This window comes from Uranotaenia lowii, chromosome 2 (genome assembly GCF_029784155.1).
Source record: "Uranotaenia lowii strain MFRU-FL chromosome 2, ASM2978415v1, whole genome shotgun sequence".
Taxonomy (NCBI): Eukaryota; Metazoa; Arthropoda; class Insecta; order Diptera; family Culicidae; genus Uranotaenia; species Uranotaenia lowii.
In genome coordinates this window covers 195,460,961-195,480,024 of record NC_073692.1, presented here as the reverse complement: position 1 = coordinate 195,480,024, position 19,064 = coordinate 195,460,961, and the positions used below count along the sequence as shown (strand labels likewise).

The window sequence follows — 19,064 nt, the reverse complement described above, 5'->3', positions numbered from 1 at the left end:
TCAAATAGCTCTGAAAAAGCACGTTGGGACTTGATAACTTTGAACCAAATGAAACGTGTCGTGTGTGGTTTTTTTCGAGAAATCCCACGAAGCCTATATGACACACCGCACGCATCGGAAATAGGAGTTATGGCTGTTTTACCCTCAATTCCCTTTCATTTTTCAAAAAGTTCAGAAAAACCATGGTCGGACTTGATAATTTTGAACCAAACGAGACTTATCTCATGCAATTTTTTCCGAGGAATCCAATGAAGGCTGTTTGAACCACCGCACGCTTTGAAATATGGAGTTATGGCTGTTCTTAACCCTCAATTCCCCTACATTTTTTCTGAAATCATAAAAAAACGTAGGGAAAATGAGTGTAAGAACAGTCATAACTCCATATTTCAAAGCGTGCGGTGGCTCAAACAGCTTTCATTGGATTCCTCGAAAAAATTGCATAAGATAAGTCTCGTTTGGTTCAAAATTATCGAGTCCGATCATGGTTTTTCTGAACTTTTTGAAAAATGAAAGGGAATTGAGGGTAAAACAGCTATAACTCCTTTTTCCGATGCGTGCGGTGTCTCAAATAGGCTTCGTTGCATTCCTCGAAAAAAAATCACACAAGATACGTTCCATTTGGTTCAAAGTTATCAAGTCCGAACATGGCTTTTTCTGAAATCATTGAAAAATGTAGGGAAATTGAGGGTAAAACAGCCATAACTTCTGTTTCCAATCCGTGCGGTGGCTCAAACAGCCTTCGTTGGATTTCTCGGAAAAAATCACATAGGATACAACACATTTGATTCAAATTTTCCAAGTCCGAACATGCTTTTTTTCTGAAATCATTGAAAAATGTAGGGGAAATGATCAACCATTATTGAATTCCTCGGAAAAAATCACACAAGATACGTCTCAAAAGATTCAAAATTGTCTAGTCCGAACATGCTTTTCTTAACAATTTGAAAAATTGAGAGGAATTGAAGGTAAAACAGCCATAACTTCATTATTCGAAGCGTGCGGGGTCTCAAACAGCCTTCATTCGATTCACCGAAAAATAACTCCACAAGATACAACCCATTTGGTTCAAAATTTTCAAGTCCAAAAAAGCTTTTTTTCTGAAATAATTGAAAAATATAGGGGAATTAAGGGTTAAAACAGCCATAACTCCATTTTCTTAAGCTTGCGGTGGCCATAACAGCCTTCATTCGATTCCTCAGAAAAAAAATACTCACGATAGGTCTGTTTTCGTTCAAAATTCTCTGGTTCAAATCAGTGTTTTTCTGGAATGTTTACAAAATAAAGGGGAATAAGGGGTTAAAAAGGCACTATATCTCCGTTCGTAAGCTTGTATGGTGTTTGAAATTATGTCCAATCGATTCTTCGGAAATTTTCACAAAAGGAAAGTATAATTTCATAGATTTGGGTCATGTAGGACGATAGATATTGAATTTCCCCATTGTGCATTGGGTAAACAAACATCAATCAAGTTTTGCAGACTTTCTCATTGATGTGTATTGTATAGATGCTGTCAAACTCGAAGTCGTGTTTTTCGATTCAACGAAAATGGAGGTGAACCAACGCAAGTCGAGAAAACCAATTTCTTTCCAAACACCTGGAAATTTCCTGGCCTGTCACACAGGCAGTTGGTAAAAATATTGAACATTCACCATTCAACCGTGAACCACGCAAAGGAGCTGGAAGAAAACTGGGACCGGAGGACAAAAAGACGGAGGGAAAGGTAAAGCGGATGATTAAAGCAAATCCCAACGTCTCAAGCCGTGATTTGGCTAAAAAGATCGGCATGTCGCAGAGCTACGTCCAGAATGCATACTACATACATAGAAGGTAGAAAACTTCCCAAATCGCGATGGGTGGCAACAATCGACGGCTAAAACTCGGGCACGGAAGCTCTACGAGAAGATGCTGACAAAATATGGCTGCTGTGTGATGGACGACGAAATGTATATAAAAGCTGGTTTCAATCAAATTCCGGAGTTGGAGTTTTTCACCGGCAAGAGCAAGTTTGATGTGGACGACAAATTTAAGAAATAGAGAATGTCGAAGTTCGCCTCCAAATATCATGTTTGGTAGGCCATTTGTCTTGGGGACTGAGGAGTGAGCCATTCGTGACAAAGGGCACAGTAATTGACGAGATCTACAAATCTGAGTGCCTTGAGAAGCGCCTTTTTCCGTTCTTGCAGCAGCACGACGAATCTCCGCTATTTTGGCCGGATTAGGCATCATGCCACTATTCTAAAATTGTCCTGGAGGGGTATGAGGCCAATTCTGTCCATTTTATTCCAAAGGACATGAACCTGTCAAACAGTCCGGAGCTGTGCCCGCAGTAGCAGTACCGGGAAATAATATAGCGGGAACTTCGGAAGAACAAGTAGACATTCAAAGACGAGAAAAACATGTTAAGAAAATGAAAAAAAACTGAAAAACTGGTACCGGATTGTCGGGATTGAGCGTCACTTTATGCATTTTTCTTCACTTCACTCGTACGAACTTTACTTCGCAAAGTCACTTTCCAGAATGACTCTCCGATGCCACTCCGTATGCGGTTTGACCGTTGGGTCATCTTTTTTGTTTTACTCTTCTCACTCAGATGTTGCTCTCTCTCTCAAGAGATTGAATGGCATTTGACAGATATTCGATGTCGTTGATTTATCGTTTTATCGCTTCTACACTGAAATAAATCATTCTGCGTGTTTCTATTCAAAACTTGAAATTCAATCAACTATTTTATTTCATTTCTAAAAACAATACCATTTATTATTATTTGTTTTGAGCCAATCAATTTATTTTGTTATTGTATTCCCTACATTGCCTCTCTTCTCTAAATTTTCTTTCTATTTCTTAGTTTTCACTTCAAAAGAAAAAAATATCAGTGGATCATAACATATATATTTGTATTCGCCGTTGTATGGTAATGACAACTTTCACATTATTTCTGTTAACAAGTCAATCGTCAACACTATACAAGAATGTATCTTTAAATCTGGATGGACGTGAAAGGTTTTCGCGATCTCGTAAATTGAACTTATTGGGATTCGGCATCTTCACTTCATCACCTTGAACAGGTTCCTCTACGGGTGCTTCAACATGGGTTGGTTCTGAGATATGATCTCCACTTTCAGATTTATCGTCATCACTAACAATCTTTTTAACATCCTGAACGTTTCGTGAATACAAAACTCCGTTCTTGTTCATGACCGCTACTTTTGCGCCTTGTCTCGCTGCAACTTGGTAGCGATCTGCAGAGAAATTTGGATCTGTTTTGGTCTTTTTTTGAACGGCTAATTTAACAAAATCGCCTACAGTTATTTGAGATTCCTTGGCGCCTCGAATTGAGTCAGCGTATTGCTTACTAACAAGTTTCGTTTCTGCGTCCCTTTCACGAATGTCTATCCTGTCCAATTCTTTATTATGTCTCTCGTTCCACAAGCATGGGAACACACCTCGGTATTTTCTACCAACCATCAACTCAAATGGCGTTACTAGAAGTCTAGAATGTGGGACAACGGTGTTGTGCCTATGAACATATTCGTTTAGGGCTGACTTCCAATTTCTACCGTCGATTCTTGCGGCCGAAACAGCTTTTATCAGGCCTTGATTTTGGCGCTCCACCGCTCCATTAGACTGCGGACTAAGTGGTATCGATTTCCTTATTCTAACGCCTTTTTCTTCCCAAAATTTACAAAATAGTGAACTCTGGAAAGGAGGACCGTTATCGCTCTGTACTATTTTCGGTAGCCCCCATAGCTTGAAGATCTCCATCAAAGCCAAGTTTGTCGTTTCTGCTTCCGTTTTTCTCATTTCAGCAACTGAGAGGTAACGAGAATATGTGTCAATGGCTATTAGAAATTCACCAGAACCCACTCCAGGGAGTGTCAGAAAGTCAATTTGAAGTATCTCCCAAGGCTCGTTTGGCATTTCTCTATTCGACAGTGGAATTGGTGGATTTTTTCTAGCAAGCATGGTACAGGTGTTGCAGCTTTTGACATATTTGATGGCTTCTGTGGCCATTCCTGGCCACCAGAAATACTCGCGCAGAATGCGCTTCATTGCGGCTTCACCCACGTGACCACTATGAGCTGAAGCCAATGCTTTTTGCCGAAGGGCCGATGGTAAAATAATTCGTTCGTCTTTCGAAATGAGCGACCCCACATGATGCAGGTTATTTTTATGGCATTCAAACTTCTTTAGACCCTGTGGCCAAATCCCAGTGTTAATTGCATCTCGAATCCGGGTTATTTCTTGGTCTTGGTCAGCGGCTGATTCAATCTCACCAAGAGTAATTTCCATAGACCCAGCATCTAATGCGTAAAGAAAGTGGCTTTCACTATCTTCTTCAAAGGGTGTATCCTGCGTCTTTTGAACTAACCTTGACAAGGCATCAGCCACGTTTTGCTTTCCTGTAATTTTTGTGTGTGTGTGTTTTTTTTTGTGCAAATTTACATAGATAATGTACATATGAAACAAAAAAAAATTTTTTTTTTTTTTTACTTACCCGACACTCTTTTAATCTGCATGTCATACGGTTGTAAGCGCAGCGCCCAGGCCTCAGCCCTAGATACTGCCCTCTTGCCAATTCGATGATGTCCATTGAAAATGAACTCGTTCGCTTCCGAGTCCGTTCTAACGACAAATGAACGGTTAACTAAATAAAAAGAGAAGCGTTCTACACCCCAAACTACTGCTAATGACTCCCTGTGAGTCTGCGGGTATCGTTTTTCTGCGGTGCTTAGAGCTTTTGAAGCGCAAGCAATAATGCGGGGAACCTCTTGCTGATTGTATTGGACGAACACGGCACCAAGTCCAATAGGCGAGGCGTCTACAAAAAGCTCGATACGGTCCGTTGGGCTATAATAGCCTAATTTTTTTATGGTATTCAGTGCTTCCATTTTCAGGTATACAAATTCTTTCTCGTGATTATCAGTCCAAGCAAACGTATCTGCCTTAGCTAAATTCCTTAGGTGCTCAGTTTTTGTAGCTCTATGGGTTATGAATTTATCAGCAAACGTGATTGTTCCCAAAAAGCTTTTTACTTCGGAACAGCTTTCTGGTCTCCTGAAGTTACGAATTGCTTCCAGTTTCTCCTCTTCCACTTTCCAACCCGAATCCGTTAGTGTAAAGCCAAGGAATTTAACCACTTGACTATTAAAGACTGATTTTTTAAAATTAATTTTGACATTGTGTTTTTTTTTTTTTTTTTTTAATATGTCTTTATTTGTATCAAATCATGATTACACTTATATTACATTATTGCATTAAACTAGGTGTTCAGCTCAATAATGAACTGTTCATAGCCCTATAAGTAACTAGATTATAAAAATTTATTTATAAGATTTAAATTTGCTGAGCGCAATCAAGTTTTTAATGTAGGAGAACATCCTGTAATAGCAAAAATATTTTATACTTAAAACTAAACACTATCTTAAAATTAAACTAAACATAAAGAGAACGAATCTCTGCGATGGAAGACTGCATCGATTTGCCTCTGAAGTTGGAGATGATTTTGTTGGCCATCTCTTCGATAGATTCAATGCCTGCAATCCGATGAAGATCTTCGGTGCTGTGCCAAGGTGGAAGCCGCAAAATCATTTTCAGAACTTTGTTCTGAATCCTCTGGATGGCCTTCTTCCTCGTCGCGCAGCAGCTAGACCAAATCGGAACTGCATACATGATCGCTGGTCGGAAAACTTGTTTGTAGATGAGCATCTTATTTCGCAGACACAACCGGGATTTCCTGTTGATGAGAGAATAAAGAGATTTAGTGTATTTATTACATTTAGATTGAATATCTTCAATGTGATTTTTAAAAGTAAGATTCCGATCAAGTGTAAGTCCCAAGTACTTCACGTGATCAGACCATTCTAATGAAACCCCATTAAAAGTTATGGAATGATTTTCATTAGGTTTTAAAAAATTTGCTCTTGGCTTATGGGGAAATAAAATAAGTTGAGTTTTGGAAGCGTTAGGAGAAATTTTCCACATTTTCAAGTAATTCAAAAAGGAATTTAAATTTTGTTGCAATCTACTGCGTACCACCCGTAAATTTCGACCTTTTGCTGAAAGCAAAGTATCATCAGCAAATAATCTTCTACCTTTTCCTTCTGGTACATCAGGAAGATCAGAAGTAAAAATATTGTATAAAATTGGCCCAAGTATACTGCCTTGAGGGACACCAGCTCTAATGGGTGTCCTTTCAGAGCATGAATTTTGATAGCTTACTTGTAAGGTTCGGCTAGTCAAATAATTTTGAATAATTTTGGTGAGATATACAGGAAAATCAAATCGAGCTAATTTAGCTACTAAACCTTTGTGCCAAACACTGTCAAAAGCTTTTTCAATATCAAGAAGAGCAACACCAGTTGAATAACCTTCAGATTTGCTAGCGTTAATCATATTAGTTACACTCAAAAGTTGATGTGTAGTAGAATGTCCATGACGAAAACCAAATTGTTCATCAGGGAAAATGGAATTCTGATTAATGTGAATCATCATTCTATTCAAAATAACTCTCTCAAATAGTTTACTTAAAGATGGAAGCAAACTAATTGGTCGATAACTTGAAGGCTCTGAAGCACTTTTTCCAGGTTTCAAAATTGGAGTTACTTTAGCATTTTTCCATTTATTGGGAAAATAGGCCAAGTGAAAACATTTGTTGAAAATTTTAACTAAAAAATTTAAAGTGCTTTCAGGCAACTTTTTAAGAAGAATATAGAAAATCCCATCTTCCCCTGGAGCTTTCATATTTTTAAATTTTTTGAAAATCAATTTAAGTTCATCAATATTTGTCTCACAAGAACTTTCAAACACATTTTGCTTAGAAAGAATATCATCAAATTCTAGGGAAATTTGAGCATCAATTGGACTTACAACGTTTAAATTAAAATCATGAGCAGACTCAAATTGTTGGGCTAATTTTTGAGCCTTTTCTGAATTAGTTAAAAGAAGTTTATCCCCATCTTTCAAAGTAGGAATTGGCTTCTGGGGCTTTTTCAAAATTTTAGTTAATTTCCAAAATGGCTTTGAGTAGGGTTTTATGTCCTCTACTGCTTTAGCAAAATTTTCATTACGAATGAAATTTAAACGACGTTTGATCTCTTTTTGAAGGTCGCAATAAATTAATTTCAAATAAGGATCTCTAGTACGTTGATATTGGCGTCGACGAATGTTTTTCAGTCGTATCAAAAACTGAAGATCATCATCAATTAAAGGTTGATTGAATTTATGTTTAACTTTAGGTATTGAAGCGGCTTTAGCATTGACTATTGCAGTTGTCAAATTTTCTACAGCCAAATCAATATCTTCTATTGAATTCAGTGGAACGTTTACATCTAAATTACGTTCAATAAAATTCATATATCGCTCCCAGTTAGCCTTTTGAAAGTTAAAAGTTGATTTTAAAGGGTTTTCAATGGGACTTTGGGATAAAGAAAATGTTACTGGAAGGTGGTCTGAATCGAGGTCCGCATGAGTAACTAATTGACTACAATGCTCGCCTAAATCCGTTAGAACCAAATCAATTGTGGAGGGATTTCTAATTGAAGAAAAACAAGTATGCCCATTAGGATATTCAACAGTATAATAACCTGCAGAGCAGTCATTAAACAAAATATTCCCATTTGAATTTGATGAAATATTATTCCAAGATCGGTGTTTTGCATTAAAGTCACCAATAATAAAAAATTTAGATTTATTTCTGGTGAGTTTTTGTAAATCTCCCTTCAAAAAATTTTTCTGTTCACCGCTACATTGAAAAGGCAAATATGCGGCAACAATTATAATTTTCCCCATAGAAGTTTCTAATTCAATTCCAATTGTTTCTAAGACTTTTGTATTGAAAGAAGGAAGAAGTCTAAATTTGAGACGACTATTGATGACAATAGCTACACCCCCACCTTGTCGATCAAGTCGATCATTTCGTAAAATTTTAAAGAAAGCATTGCTTTTCAAGTTATTGTCTGGCTTTAAAAAAGTTTCAGTGATGGCAGCAATATGTATGTTTTGAGTTTTCAAAAATAAAAAGAACTCGTCTTGGTTAGCCAGCAAAGATCTAGCGTTCCAATTCATAATACTTAAACATCTATTTGGATCCATGAGGGAATCGTAAAGTCATAATAATTTTGTTAGCATAATTAAAAGAAGTTTGGAAAGCTTCAAACATTGAATTTGCTTTCAACATAAGTTGCATCATTTCCATTAAATTTTGATGCAAAAATTTTAATTTTTCCTCAGTAATCTCACCCAAATCAACAAAATTGTTCGAATCAGAAGAGGAAGGAGAAGAAAAAGTATTTGAATTTTGGGGATTTTCCCAAGCCTTCGCATGAACGTTGAGACTTGGTTTTTTCCCATTTTTATTAGTTAAACCTGAAGAGGGCAACCCATTTTCAACCACCTCTGAGAACGATAAACAACGAGTCTGGGGCGCAGAATCAGCCCAGGTAACATTAAAATCACTTCGGGTATTACCCAGCCGTGATTCCAATGTAGACCGAGGCTGAATGCGAACAGGCAGGTTGTTTGCCGGCCTGACGTGTGAAGACGAAAAAGAGGAAGGAGGAGAAGAAACTTTTCTGGAAACTTTGGGATTTTTCCTAGAAGCAATAATTTTTGCCCTGATGGGACAGTCTAGCGAATTCGAGGAATGATTACCTGCGCAATTTGCACACTTAAAAAATTCTGTTTTTGGCTTATCACCACCAAAAAGGCATTTAGATTTTTCATGATCGAATGAGCCGCAAAACATGCATCTGGCATTCATTCTACAATTTTTAGTGCCGTGACAAAAAGCTTGACAACGACGACATTGCGTAATATTTTGTAAAAAATTGGTATGGGATTTACGAAAAGGTTCAAATTTTACTCGACAATGAAACATAAGACGAGCCTTTTCCAAAATTTTCAAATTATTAACCTGATCCTTTTTAAAATGGATCAAATAAAGTTCAGGAGCAAAACCAACACTACTGGTATTATTCGTGTTGGTTCTTTTCCTCATTTGAATTACTTGAATTGGAGAAAAACCTAACAAAGAATTTAATTCAGCTGTGATCTCATCCGGTGTCTGATCGCCAGTGAGACCACGAAGTACAACTTTAAATGGACGATCACTTCTAGTGTCGTACGTAAAAAATTGGTGTTTTTTATTATTCAAATAATTTAAAACCTTTTGAAAATCATTAAAAGATTCCGCCAATATACGAGCAGTTCCCCTTCGACCGATCTGAAAAGAAATCTTCACATCCTTGACGGAAGTGACGATTTCTTTTCGAAAGGCATTGAAGTCAGGAATCGTGACCGTTATTGGTGGAATCTTTTCGTTTTTAAGAGTATAAGAAGAAGAAGAAGGTTTCTTAGTACTCTTATCAGAATTAAATATGAATATTTCCTCATCACCGATGTTATGAAGGACATCGAATGAATTGGAAATTTCAACTTTTTTGGCAGATGGCCCTGGATTAGGTTCAGCAATCCGTTTTCTTCCGGCCCTTGAGCCGGCCGAAGACTTCCCCATGCTGGAAAGAAAAGAGAAAATATGAATAAAAGAAAATGAAAATAATTTTAGCACTGAAAAGTGCTGATTGAAATACAGGTAAGGAAAAAATAAATAATGTAAAATGTTCCTGCAGGTACACAGCAACGATACGATGCTCCGGCGTACGTATTGACGGCTCAACGGTACAGATGGAAGTGCTTTGACATTGTGTTCATACAGTCTTGACAAAGCCATTTCAAGGTTGCGATCGTGTTCTTCTTTGGATTTCCCATAAATTAGGATATCATCCAAGTAATTCTTCGTTCCCTTGCAGCCTTCCAGTATAATTCTTTGCATCACCTCTTGAAAGATGTCAGGCGAATTTGTCAAGCCAAAGGGAAGTCTTTTGCATCGGAACATTCCGAATTCTGTAAAGAAGTTCGTCAGGTGTCTTGAATTTTCATCGATTTCGATATGGAAGAAAGCATTCTCAAGATCAATGGTTGAAAACCATTTTGATCCGTTTAGATCAGCTAAAATTGCCTCTAGAGTTGGCATGCTGAATGGCGTTCTTCTTATGTAGCGGTTAGGGCCTCTCAGGTCAATGACGAGACGAATGTCATTGGTCCCTTTTGGAACCACTATAATTGACGAACAAAAGGAGGTATCCATATCGTTTGTTACTTTTTCGATTATATCCGTAGAAATTAGCTGAGTAAGTCGCTTTTCGACCAGTGGTTTTAATGGTGCTGGCACGTTAATAAAAATGTTCCTACATGGTGGTTTGGTTCTGTCGTAATCTATTTTGATTGGCGGTATATTAAACTTAGGAAATGGTTCATTCAAATTCACAATAGCAATTTCACCAGCTTTCATTTTTGGGAATGAGTCTTCCTCGACAGTTAATATCGGAACCTTAAGCCCGAGCTGCAGGACGCTATAACGTTGCGCAGTTGGGCGACTTAGGAGACATCGACACTCTCGCACCACGAAAAATTTCTCGATAAGGACTGGTCTGTCTACCGAAATAAAAAGAGGTGCCTCAAATGTGCATGTAATGGGTATTGTGCCTTCAGTGGCATATGCTCTTAGTGTTGTGTTTGATTTCCAACTAATATTCAGTAAACTCGCCTTGTATATTGAGTTTTCCGCCAGCTTCTGATAAATATCCTCAGTGATCGTATTTACTTGAGCGCCCGAATCAATCATAAAAGTACATTTTAAACCAGCAACCTCCGCTACTATAAATCCGTCTTCGATTCTCTGCCCTATAGCAACCGTTGAGATTGATAATTGATCAGCCGTAATCATCTAGTAAAATAAAAGTTATATTGAGAAGGCTTGATGCATTTGAATGCCAGAATTTAATTTTTTTTCTTTAAGTTTCTTTATTTTCGTTTTTCTTTGACATAAATAGAGGTGCTACGAGTTTGAGGAACTGCTCATGGAGAAAATAAATTATGTTATGCAACGTTTAATTTATCAAAAAAAAAATTTTTTTTTTTTACTTCGAAAGTTATTTATTGTTCACTGTTAACGGAATAAGAAAGTGTTCAAAAGAAAAATTTTAAAATAATTCAAACTAAAATTCAAAATAATAAAAGGTACACTTCATTTGTAAACGAATTATTCATCCATACGTACGTCTTCATCCAGTTCGGACCTGTTTTCTTCCTTTTCAACCAGTGCAATCTTCTTCGTGTCACCTGAGTCCGGGACCAAAGTGGATTGTCTCTTAAGCGGTTTGCGATGCTCTTGTCGTGGCCATTGATTCATAAAATTTCTCGAGCGGCAAGCCTTGTCAATATGACCCCAGCGAGAGCATATTTTACACTGCTTGTTTCTGTGTTCACACTCAAAAGCTTTATGGGAAGGACTATCACAGCAATAACAACGTGCCTCTGTACGTTGTTCCGGACGAGATTTCAGTGCACCACGATAGGTACCTCTAAAGCTTCCAGCTCGACGATAGTTATTTACTCGATTACCAATTTGTCCTTGTTGTCTAAATACACGTGAACCGCCTTCTCTGGGATCAGTGGCTGCAAGCGGAGCCAGAGTGACTGCCTCTTGTTCATGTCTCGATCTGAAATATTCTTCGTTGATCTGGATTGTTTCGATTTCACGCACCTTGTCAACTAAGTCCGAGAAACATTTGCTTCGACCCAGCAGTTTCAATGCCGTTTTACGAACATCTTGGTTGCGCGCATGGCCTGCTACGACTGTGACGATTTCTTTGAATTCCTTATCGGGTTCAAAGTCACAGAGGCGTGCTAAAGCGCCAACTCGGTTGATGAAGCCTAGATCGGATTCATCTGGTTTTTGGGTCATTAGTGCCAATTTCCTTCTTTGTAACATAACATCAGAGCTAGAACTGAAATATGTTCGCAAACGAACCATCGCATTCAAGTATGGGTTAACTTTTGCGTCAGGTGTTTCGAGTGTACTTCTTGTATTTCGAAATATCTCCAGCAGTTGTTTTCCGGCCTTGAGCTTAAAAATGGTAAAGCGAATATCCTCGTCTACTATACCCGCCAATTTTAAGGAACCTTCAAGTAGCTCGCTCCAGTCTTCGAAAACGTGACGGTCTATCTCGTCACCAACGTTTGCTGGTCGACATTCGGGAATATTGATTGAAGATACTGAGATTTGATTCATTGCTGCGAATAGCCGAGTTTCTTCTATATTTGCTCTAATGGATTGTGAACTGGAAGTATTGTCAAGTTGTTGTCTCGCCTGTAAATTAATTATGTCACAATCCGAACTAGATTCGACGTTTCCAAGAGAACTTTCAGTTTGCGGCCTGAATAAACGAGTTTGCAATGACGTAATTGTTTCCATTGCCTTTTTCAAATCCCTCTCCAATTGAGCAGTTTTTGATCGCTCTTCGCTCAATTGTTTGGTCAATGTGTCCACTTTATCCGGTTTCTTCGATTTTCTAAAACAAGTCAAACATAAATAAATTTAACAATGTGTTCATTACGTACGCTCATATTCACAGTAATTTTCTGTAAAAGTCGTTATAGTTTTGTTATAGATACTTAGTGCAAAATTGGGAACTTTAACTACCTATGTCATTTTTATTCGGGTTTTTTTTATTTTTAGTTTCATTTAAAAATTTGAAATATTTTGATCAATGTCTTGATAATAATTACCATGATCGTTTCCTACACTTTGTATCTTATATATATATACAGATATTTTTTTTTAATTACTTAACGTTCATTTTCATTTAATTTTTGTTTTGTTTTAATTTTAAATTTTTATTTTATAATTAGTAGTAATTATTCTTGAACCTGTTAAATATCATGTGAACACACTTTAATTTGATCAGGATCGTGTACCCATTGGGGACAACCTGTTTTTTCCATATTACTTCCACTTTTTTTGAGTGCCATATAACACACTTGTTTCCATTATCGCTTTATTTATTTATTTTAAACAGCCATTTAAACACTTTTATTTTTATTTTTATTTCTCCTTAATAATGCTTATTTAAATTTTATTTTTTCACGCTTTCCACTATTTTCGCCAGTGTCACATAGACATACTTGTTGCAATTTTCACTAACTAGTTTTTTCCAGTGTCAATTTAAGACATTGCTATCATTTTTAGATTTTCCATCATTTTCTTTAATAATGCTTACAGTTTTTTTTCTTACACTTTCCGTACATTCAGCCATTTTCGTTTCGCTTCATTATTATGAGTCACTTGAACTCCATTGCTAGATATTTTCTCTCATTTACCCAATTTCCAGCCATTTTGTTTTAAATTTATTTCTTTGGTGTCACTTGAACAGCTTCTAATAATTTATCCGCATTTTCATAATTTCCACATTTTTTTAGTGTCACATAGACAAAGTTGTTACCATTTTGCAGTGTCATTTAAACACATTGCCATTACTCTTAAATTTTTCCAGATCTTCAGCCATTTTCGTTTCTCTTCATTATTATGAGCCACTTGAACTCCATTTTTCAGCCATTATGTTTTAAATTTATTTCTTTGGTGTCACTTGAACAGCTTCTAATAATTTATCCGCATTTTTCATAATTTCTACTTTTTTTTTCAGTGTCACATAGACTCCATTACCATGTTACCATTTTTTTTAGAGCCATTTAAGCACACTCCATCAGTTTTAGATTTTCTATAATAATGCCTAAAGTTTTTTTTTGTTCATACATTCAGCCAATTTCCGTTACGCTTTCTTGAACACCTTTGCCAAATATCTTCTTACTTTTGGCCCCATTTTCCGCCATTTTGTTTAAGATTTTCTGTTAGTGTCACTTGAACAGCTATCCATAGTTTTTCCGCATTTTTTCACAATTTTTCAATATTTTAAAGAATTTTCACTTTTTCCAAACTATTCAACACAGCCTTTCATAATTTTTTTAAATTTAAATTTTGAATCACATTTTTTTCTTTAATCCTCCTCATCTTTTTAACATGGCGTTACTAATTGCTTGCAATGGATACTTACGATTTTCTTTCCGCTGAGTTCTTGTCGGCAGCACCGGATGATTTGTCCGCTGGTTTCCCGCTGGAAGCACCTGATGATTTATCCGCTGGTTTACTGCTAGAATCACTTGATTTTCCCGCTGGTTTCTTCGCGGAAGCACTCATTGACTTTTCCGCTGGTTTCTTCCCTGAAGCACTAGAAGATTTCCCGGCTTCGGGAGCCGACGCGCCATTGTCGGGATTGAGCGTCACTTTATGCATTTTTCTTCACTTCACTCGTACGAACTTTACTTCGCAATCAATTTATTTTGTTATTGTATTCCCTACACGGATGACACTGTAAAGACGTTGATGGAGGACATCGAGTGAAAATGCGTTCAATTTGGCACTCAAGGCTCCATCTAATTTTTCTTTTGATTTTTTAAGTAAATCTATGAATAAATCTACCCTGAAATTTTGGTTTGATTCTAAACATTATAAGAAAATTGGCATGACATTTTGGATGTCGCAATAATTGGATTGGAAATTTGACGTAATTTGGCACATTTTTGCATATTTAGATTGTCATAATACGAAACACAGAATTTTTTATCCATTTTCAAGGTAGCTGATTTTCAAACTTTTTGTCGAATTGCATCTTTCAGATTTTTTGCACTAAAATTTCATTTTTGGCTGGATTTTAAGTACACCACTAGGATCGGTATGTAATTTCGTTTCAGGTAAACATAAATTAATTACGAAAATCTCGCGTAAATATACTCAAAATCCAGTATAAAGCTGAATTTAAGTCTTAGAAAATCTGAGAAATTGCAAATTGACAAAAGGTTCAAAAAACAGCTACCTTTGAAAATTCGTCAAAATTCTGTGTTTTGTATTTCTTAAATCTGAAATGCAAAAAAGTGCCAAATTACGTCAACATTTAAATCCTCTTTTCAAAAATTTATCTGATGTAACTTAAACAATTTTGACGGTTCATTGATTGAAAAGTACGGTTTTTAAACCAATTTTTTACATTTTTGTGGTCATGATCTTAAAAATTTACCCTTGCGGACTTTCAAGTCCAATTTAAGCGACCCAAGGATTAGTTGAATCCAGTTAAGTCGATAATCTTCGTACAGAAATCTGTAGAGTTCGAGAATTTCCTCGTAAATTATACGGTATTGAATTTTCGAATTAATCCTAGTGGTTTCCTTTCAAGTTGCAATTTAAAAATGCAATTAACCCAGAATTGATCCTTATGGAACTCGATGCTTGATCGTGTGTGGTGAACTTGTTGTGTTGTTGATTTTCACTGATTGTTTTCTATTTTACAAATAAAATTGCATAAAAAGTTGAGCGGAACAATAAAAACCAATGTTTGAAAGCTTTTTCACCAGTAACTTATGGTGAACTGAATCAAATGTTTTTTTTTCACAATTTTTACGATTTCCGGAAAGTTACTTCTACTCGAACATCCGCTAATAGGTGTAAAAAAATATTTAAATCATTGATTTGTGATCCTTCTCATAAAACTACCGTGCACAAGTTTCCCCATCGACCTGCATAATTTTTATAAAGAATTTTAGATTTACATTTAAGCTGTAGTTTATTATCAAACTGCTTTTTTCACTTTTTTCCATCAACGTAACGCAAAATGAGGACAAAAGTTTTCGATTGATAAAAATCCGAAGAAACAGTCTGCCTTTTCAAAAACTTATTTTTAATTTATTTTTTATCAATAATAAAAGCAGAATTTTTATAATTAAAATTATTCTATATCTTGAAAATTTAGTATAAAATTTCAAAATAGTTGCTGGCATCACTAACTTCTCTGAGCCTTTTATCTTAAAAATCACTTAACACGATTTCGTTTAAAAATAAATCCTGTTGTTGTTATTGTTGTACGTTTATTTAAAAAGAGTTGAATAAATGTACAACACCAACAGGATCCTTAAAATTCTAATTTGAAATGAAAACAAATATAAAACTTAAAAATCTTACATATAAATTTTTAGTGTTTAGGTTTCCTAATTTTTCGAATGGATTTTTTCCGGTTTTAATTTTTAATTGAATGATGAATGGCAATTAGGTGAAGTATGAATTCTAATAGGAAGATTATCAAATGAAAGTAACAAAAATTTTAGACGGAGGATCGATGTGTAAACTGTTTTTGGATTTTCGATGTTTGCGATTTGAGTGATGAGGAAAACGACGATTTCCAGTTTAAATATCGATCGTCGGTTATCAAAACATGGTCATGTTTGTTCAAACAAGTAGATTATGTAATTATTGGCGTCATAAGTATATTTTTTTTATATTTATTTATTTCACCAAACATCGTAGGCTACATATATATTCTTAAAACTAGAAGTACAATCTTAATATTACTTCAAATACTACAATATTAGGTTCTTAAGTGCCTGTCGCCGTAAAAAGCACTTTTTAGCTGCTGTTTAGACATAGTAAAATCTATGTTCTGGTAGTTTTTATTATAATTCTGCATAAGACAATTGATTGGACTATTTTTACCATAATCAGTTCGAGCAGAGGTTAAAATAAACAGATTTCTGGTTCTCAACTGGCGACTCGGACAATAAAAGTTTAACTTATTTAGTAGATAAGTAGATTGAACACGCTGATTAATTATGTCGTTTACAAAGGAGATTGCAGCAAATTCTCTTCTAACACTTAATGGTTCAATATTTATTAGTAAACAGCGTGATTCGTAGCTTGGTAATTGGCTCTGTGACCATCCTAGATTTCGTAAAGCAAATAGAACAAATTGTTTCTGAATGGATTCTAAACGGTTTTTATGAGAAATTTGAAAGGGGGACCACACAACGCTGCAGTATTCAAGTATGGATCGGACATAAGCTGTGTACAATGTTTTTAATGTATATGGGTCTTGAAAATTATAACTAAAACGTTTTATAAAGCCAAGCATACTATTTGATTTTTGAATTACTGAGTTATAGTGATCTACAAAAGTAAGTTTTGAGTCCAATATAATACCTAGATCTCTTATCTTATTGATTCTCTCCACAGGCTCATTTCCTAATGTGACAATTTCATATGACGGATATTTTTTCCTTGTAAATACAATATGTGAACATTTTTTCACGTTTAGTTCAAGAAGACTTTTACTGCACCATTTGTAAAAAATATTTATTTCATTTTGAAACACCCTGAAATCTTCTTCGTTGTTGACTATCATATAAAGCTTCATATCGTCTGCGTATATAAGCACGTTTAGCTGGTTCAGTAAATAAGTAATGTCATTGACGTATAAGATAAATAATAAGGGACCGAGATGGGAGCCTTGAGGCACACCAGATGTAACGGAGATGCTTTTCGAAAGTGAACCATTGAATCTAACAATTTGTGTACGGTTTGTCAAATACGACTCAATCCATTTCAGCAGTTGTGTACTGAATCCGTTTTTATGTAGTTTAAAAATTAACAAAGGGATGTCGATTCTATCAAAAGCTTTACTGAAGTCCGTGTATAGAGCCTGAACGGAATTTCCTTGATCCATAGAGTGGATATTATAAGAAACGAATTCAAGTAAATTAGTCGCTGTAGATCGTCCTTTAACAAATCCATGTTGCTTTTCAGTTATGAGTGTTTTTATTTGATTATATATTTTTTGATTCACTATTGCTTCAAAAAGTTTCGGTATGCACGATAAGATTGCTATACCCCGGTAATTTTTAATGTCGGACTTTTTCCCCGACTTGAAAATAGGTACAAGAAAAGATTCTTTCCATACTTGAGGAAAAACACCGGATTTCAACGATGAGTTGAACAATAGAAACAAGGGCACACTTAGTTCATTTACAAGATTTTTTAAAAGTAATGGAGGAATTCCATCAGGCCCGGGCCCTTTGGAGCTATCCAGGGAGCAAATTGATTTGTGTATTTCCTCAAGGGTGATTGAATCTACCACAGTCAATGATGCTGAGTCGGAAAAATAATCGAAAAACGCAGTGTCGCGATCGGCTTCCGAAAAACTGGTGTAAACGCTTTGGAAGAAATTGGCAAACAAATTACATATTTCATGGGAATTATTACCGTTAGCGCTGTCCAAGTGCATACGAGATGGAAAATTATTACTTTTCAATTTGGAACTTACATACTTGAAGAAGCTTCTTGGGTTAGATTTAATGTTTTCCTCTGTTTTCCTATTATATTCTTCGAAGGAGGTATTAAGGCATATGGCTAGTTTGTTGCATGCTTCTTGATATTCTAAACTATTAGCTAGCGATGGTGTCTTTTTCCAGTTTTTATGCGCTTTCTGCTTTTTATTTCTAAGATGCTTTAGCTCTTTTGAAAACCATGGCGGATTTCTGTTATTATTCGTTCGTCGCTTTATTTTTATTGGGACATATTTACTCAAGATATTACCAAGAATGTTATAAAAAATAGCTACCTGATTGACAGTTTGGTTTTCGCTTTGAAATGATGATTGCCAATTAACTGATTGTAATTTAGTTTTAATCATTGTGTAATTTGCATGGAAAAAGTCAAGGGTCTCCTCATATTCGTATTCTGGTATTCCTTTGTTGTCAGAACATATAATTGAAAATTCGATAGCTGTATGAAATATCTCATTTTTCCAAATTGGATTAGTAGCTTCCAAAATACAAAAGTCATCAGTCAAGTTTGAAAACAGTAAATCGAGATAGCGATTGCAGGCATTTTTCACATGATTTATTTGATTAAGACATAAGGTAGCAAGATTGTCGAAAAGGAATTGTAATGTTTCATTATCTCCAAAAATCGGTAAAAGGATTGCTTCATTATCTTCATCGGGTAAAAATTGTAGATTCGATTCAAAACAAACAAGTTCAAACAAGTTCAAACAAGTAGATTATGTAATTATTGGCGTCATAAGTATATCTTGCTGACGTCATACGAGTATTGTGGTTATTCAAACAATTTAAGAGTACCTACACGAGAAGTCTTTCAGATTAACACATTAAAGACCGCGGGTTTGGCATTTTCTATCTCAGAATCGATTGGACCAAATTTCACAAACTTAGTATCGTTGAGTTATTGAAAGTGTTGTACACAATCATGTAGATTAAGGTTTTTCTTGAAAATGTATCACATGTCAGTAAGACACTTTAGTGAAGAGAAAAAAACGAGATATCTCGTA

General features: G+C 35.7%; 1 protein-coding gene across 1 annotated transcript; it reads right to left on the bottom strand.

Annotated features, from left to right (window-relative positions):
- Positions 1–2,946: 2,946 nt before the first annotated feature.
- On the bottom strand, positions 2,947–14,212 carry LOC129742225 (uncharacterized). The gene is made up of 5 exons (XM_055734098.1): positions 13,950–14,212; positions 11,117–12,410; positions 10,661–10,783; positions 3,855–4,194; positions 2,947–3,809 (listed from the first exon to the last, which is right to left on the bottom strand). Exons 1-5 carry the CDS (start codon positions 14,186–14,188, stop codon positions 2,947–2,949), a joined length of 2,859 nt encoding a protein of 952 aa, XP_055590073.1. The 5' UTR covers positions 14,189–14,212.
- Between the last annotated feature and the right edge of the window lie 4,852 nt (positions 14,213–19,064).